The following is a 5573-nucleotide window of genomic DNA, read 5'->3' on the forward strand; positions in this document are numbered from 1 at the left end:
ACTTCCTTAATTGCTCTCCTCGCACTTTTACAATCTTTGTCATACCATGGGTTGGTTTTGTTGTTTCTTTTATTACTTGAAACTTCAATTGAGAACTTGTTAATAGAATATGAGAGGGTTGTAGTAAAATTATGATAGAGGTATTCTATGTTGTCTGTACTAGATAAAGGAAGCAAATTAGTTTTTAATTAATTTAGAAAGAGATCGTTTTTATTTCTATCAAAGATTAAGTTCTTTTGTCTATAAGGATTATCTTCTATGGGATCTCTATGCATGACAAGATTGAGAGTTGTAAGTAAAGGCCTATGATCAGGGTCAAGTTCGTGGTCGTTTAAGATGTCAAAATTTATTATTTTGTTGTATAAAGGGAGATCAGAAATAACATAGTGTACCACGCTGCTACCAAGGCCATGGATGCAGGTCATCTGACTAGAATTGAGCCACTTCTTTAGACCGTTACAAATTATGAGATCCTGAGCACTATAGAGCTTGACTAGCTCTGACCCAAACAAATTCTCCCCAAGGTCTTCAGAGCTCCTTTTGTATTGGCTAGCCAGAGTAAGGTCTTCATCTAACCAAAGAGGATTAGGGTTGGAATGATTGCTTAGACGAATAGCTTGGTTGCTTGAAGTTCGAGCATTAAAGTCACCCATTAAAAGGATATTACCTTCATTCCTTCGGCTAGAAATATCATTCTTTAAACCATTGTAAGGACTATTTTTATCTAGAATCTTTTTCTTATAGAAGTTAGAATTGATGGGGGAGGGATAACATATTGCTATGTAAGTATTTTTATCATTAATGTCAGTAATCTCTATCCAACTATATTGGTTGCAAGGGTCGTTTCTATAAATCCTATCATGGGAGTAGATGTTCTTCTTAATGTAACAAGCTATACCCCCAATGCCTCTACGAGAGGATCACTTGTTCCAGGTAGACCATAATGCAAAGCCATCTATGTTAGGGACCTTAGGTTCTTCGTGCTCCCAAGTTTCAACAAGCAATATAATATCAACATCATTCGAGATCCAACTTAGCTTGGGGCCTTTGTTCTATGGAAAGCCCCGACAATTCCAAGAAAGAATCTGGAGCATGTTGAACTACTATTTATTACTAGCTTTTTGGTTTCTATCTCGAATAACGGCTTTTCTATTTCTCATTATTGCCCATTTTCCTTCCTTCCGAGCTTCTTTTACCTTTTGAACCTCCTTTCCTAATTCTGCTTGATCTTCCGGAATGAGATCTTCATTTATAAATATTCTCATTCCTTTTAAACTTGAGGTTTTACTAAGTATGTCATACTTATGGTCAGTAGAGCTCACCTTTATTCAGATCATCCTTCTTTTATTCTCACTTAATTTCCCCAACCTTGTTGTTTATGTGAGACACGTTGTTTCAATTTGTAATTTATTATGTAATTCTATCTAGGCTATGGCTAAAGTATCCTTGTCTACCTCCTCTTTCAAACCAAATATTATAAGGTTCAAGGCCCTTTTGTTATGCTTATGGTCTAATTCTATCAATTTTTTCATTTCAACTTTAATTCATTTGATATCTAATTTACCTGTCGCACTATTTAAGGTGAGGCGGCTATTAAATTTTTTCTTTTAGTTCTTTAACCATGTCCTTCATTTTAAGACACTTTAAAGTATCAGCATCTCCTTGTTGGGATGTTTGGTTAGTATCTTGGTTCTATTTTTCTATAACCTGCAACCTATTCTCTATTGCCTCCATTTTATTCTCCAATAGTTCTATTTTATTTGCTATTTGTTTTTAGATCTTGTCTTCAAGAGATGTGAATTTATTTTCTAGCATGGCTTCTAACTCTGTTTGTAGCTTGACTTCTCTTTCTTCTCTACGTTTCTCTAAAGACTCTATATACTCATAAAGGCTTTGTAAAGTAACTGTGCTAGGACTACCTTTGGTAATCTTTAGTGGTTGTGGTGAATTATTCATACTTGAAAATATATGAGTAGATATGTATTAGAAAAAGATAAGGAATGTGTGAACCTGATATCAGCGAACCGGACCATAGACCGCACGTGCCCCGAACGAACCGCAGTCCGCAAATCAGATTGGGTTTGGAAAGATGAATGGTTGTTATTCTTCGCAAAGATGGCACCGCAGACCAGCACTGCAGCAGATCCAATTCATAAGATATAATAGGTTCAACATTTCTCCCAATCCGGTATATCCAAGAGCCGCAGATCCACGAGTTTCAATGATCACAGAGAGCCGCAGAAAAAATCCAAGAGTCGCAGATAATCCAAGTCATAAGACACAATAGGTTCAACGTTGCTCCCAATCTGGTATATCCAAGAGTCGTAGATCCACGAGTTTCAATGACCGCAGAGAGCCACAAAAAATATCCAAGAGCGCAAATAATCCAAGTCAAAAATGACCGCAGAGAGCCGCAGATCCACGAGTTTCAATGACCACAGAGAGCCATAGAAAAAAATTCCATTTTCTCATTGGTGTAAAGTTTTTATTGTGTAATGATGGCAAGAATTGACTTTTGTGTACTCTATCATTAATTATTATATACTATATAACTAATTAAGATGTACAATAAATATTAATAATTTGAAAATTAACATTATATATTAATTACTATATACTAGAAACATAAATGGCTTGTAATTAAATTCAAAATTTCCATTTTCTCATTGGTGTAAAGTATTGAATAGACCATTTTTGTGGGTTTTATTTTTTAATTGTAAGACAACAAAATAATTTGAAGAATATAAATTTGAAAAAAGTATGTAAAAATGACACATGTACAATTTGTACAACTCTCATTATATCAATCTGTACTCCAATGACATGACATGTGTACTATAATTATTACAGTGTACCCTCCATTATTTAAAAAATATTCTTTCATTTTCATCACGGTAAGTTTAGGTAAGCCATTGAAATTGAGAGGTCTTCCCCCAATATTAATAGGGATGAAGGCTGAAAAATTAGTAGCTGTTGGATTCCCCTCTCTTAGTTTTTCTTCGTCTTTGTCCAGGCTTTTGTCCCGTCTATTTTATTCTCTAATTCATTTTTTCTTCCTTTTTTATGCTTTAGGTAGAGAGAAACTCCTACCTTTACTTTTTATTAGTATTATTTATTTACTTATTTATTATATATTAAACTCTGTTCTGACTTTGAGAAAGGATAAATAACAAGGATTAAACCTCTTTTTTCTTTTCTTTTCTTTTTTACGGTAGGAATATAATTATATAAACAAATTATTTAAACATTTATAAATATATATTTTATATATATATATATATATATATATATATTAAAATTTATTTTGACTTGGAAAAAGATATATATAACAAGGATCAAAACAATTTTTACTTGCAGTAGGAATAAAATTAAATAAATAAATTATTTCACTAGTCAAATATAGCCATTTTCTTCGAGCCGTTATGATGACCTATCTTCCTATTTAACCTACTTTCTAGATCTGTTTCTTCATCTTGTACTGAACATGAACCACACTGGATGGTCTAGATGGTCAAAATCTTCAATGTGATCTAAATCTGTTTCTTCATCTTGTACTGAAGATGAATCACACTAGATGGTCAAAATCTTCAATGTGATTTCTTTCTAAAATATTTTATATAACAAGATATGGATCACAAAAGGTTGAATTTGAATACTTGTTTTTTTATTTAGTATTATTTTATTTTAATATTAATAAAAAAAATAAAATAAAAATTAATAAGACCCCTGCACGGATCCACACACGACTTAATGTCAACCGATAAAAACCATAGCTCACATTATCAAACACAATTGTATTACTTAATATTATTAATAGTCGTTAAAAAAACTTGGATAGATCTTTTTAATAAAACCATAAAATTAAATAAAAATAATGCACAAATCTCGGTAGATTTCCTTTTGAATTGTTTTTAGTAAAAGTAGTCGAGCCTGCTTGCGCATCGTTGGTCGAGCGATTTTCATTCCTCAATTTGAGTGAGTAAGAATAATAGGTAGAAGTAAATGGAGAACTTAATCAATTTATGATGAGATTTAAACACGACGTTTCCTGGGGAGTCGGCATCCGTTATGTGAAAGTTGGGTTACATCGTGGATGTACATAATGAGAGATTTTCTCCCTACTCCTTTTCGAGAGCTCGGGATCACTGCTTTCTTTTTCCCGAGATAGGTAGATCCTTTCACTCTCACTACAACTGGCTTCCCTCTCTTTTTTGCGGATCGCCCGACATGTTCTGCAGTTGCTTCAGCAGCATACTTGGTCGAGCGACGAGACCCCCCTTTCATTTCCTCCAAGCAACCCGCGGAGGCCCCAGTTTTTTTATTCCCCTTATCATCCGTCGCGGTTACAAAGGTATTATTGTGGATTGGTGGGGAATGGACGAAATCTTTGTTCTTCTCCCTATTTCTTTTCCGCTCCGATTGCTCATATTCCTCCGGGATGCTTTGTACAAAGTTCATGGATCTGAAACTCCTGTCCGCAATAACTTGTTGCTCTACGTGATCCTGCTCCGTCGTTTTTCCCAAGTGCTTGGGTTTTCTCATCATATTAGAGGTGTTTATTCAAAACTATAGCTCTATGCTCTTCGTAGCGCTCCCACTCACTCATCAGTCGCTTCTTCTTTCCTCGTTCCTTCTCTTTTCATTCCTAATAACTCTTCTTACTTATATTTCTTCCCTTCAAATTGCTAGAAGGTCCCCTAATTATTTGGTGGGGGGCCGGTCGAGAGTTCGCTTACTCACGATGGCGGCCCCACCAAAATGGTCGAGCAACTCAAGTTCCTCTCCTTAACAGTCGAGCCCTGCCGGACCTATATTTTTGACCCTCAATTCAAAATGATAAAGGTAAGGACCTTACTGGGCAGGACCTTACAGGGTTTACCTTTCATATCTTCCCGAACCTAATTTGAACCCGGGTTGGGATAACCTACACAAATTCCCGCCTCTCAGTTAGGCAATAATCTATTTGAAGGATCAGATCCTCTATCAAGGAGTCAGTCCCCTTCCCCGCACCCTGAAGATCTGTTCCAGCATTATGGTCGCCTACCTACCTGGAAGTAGTGGTCGTGGTGGTACAGCGGTGGCCGGCCTATTCACCCAAAAGAATTTCCCAAAGTCAGTCAGTCGATTCGGGACTGGAGGAGTTAGGTGTTCCACTGGCTGCATTTGACTTTCCTCAACCACACCACCCTTCTTGACCTTCATGTATTTAGATAGGTTTTCGAATGGCGAAAAATGGGAAGCTTGCTCCGTTCGTCAGTACAGATTTGGATGGAATTGAAGAGCACCAGTTCATATTCATAATTGCACACACAGATCTGGAGTAAAAGGATTCGAACCTTTGCATGTCGGTACCAAAAACCGATGCCTTACCACTTGGCTATACTCCATACGCCTGCCCAAAGGGGAAAGGAAAAGCAGGGTGAGGTAGCGAACTCTCGACCACCGGGAGAGGGCTCGAAGAACGAGCGGATCGGGGAATTACTTGACCGTACCGGGCGCGGGTGCTGGGGAATTATTTGACCGTTATCCCGCCTCCAACTACGATATATAGTGACAGAATTTTGCTTACTGAC

General features: G+C 36.6%; 1 protein-coding gene across 1 annotated transcript; it reads right to left on the minus strand.

The window, feature by feature from the left end:
* Positions 1 to 3997: 3997 nt before the first annotated feature.
* LOC149141852 (small ribosomal subunit protein uS11m-like) lies at positions 3998 to 5299 on the minus strand. The gene has a single exon (XM_089447461.1). The coding sequence runs from the start codon at positions 4543 to 4545 to the stop codon at positions 4033 to 4035; it is 513 nt and encodes a 170-aa protein (XP_089303587.1). The 5' UTR covers positions 4546 to 5299; the 3' UTR covers positions 3998 to 4032.
* Between the last annotated feature and the right edge of the window lie 274 nt (positions 5300 to 5573).

This window comes from Pinus tabuliformis, chromosome X (assembly GCF_031772625.1).
Source record: "Pinus tabuliformis cultivar Carrire ecotype Pingquan chromosome X, CPIR1, whole genome shotgun sequence".
Lineage (NCBI taxonomy): Eukaryota > Viridiplantae > Streptophyta > Pinopsida > Pinales > Pinaceae > Pinus > Pinus tabuliformis.

Excerpts from the sequence above, each read along its gene's own strand:
- LOC149141852 (XM_089447461.1), bottom strand. The coding sequence starts at position 4,545 with ATGATGAGAAAACCCAAGCACTTGGGAAAAACGACGGAGCAGGATCAC.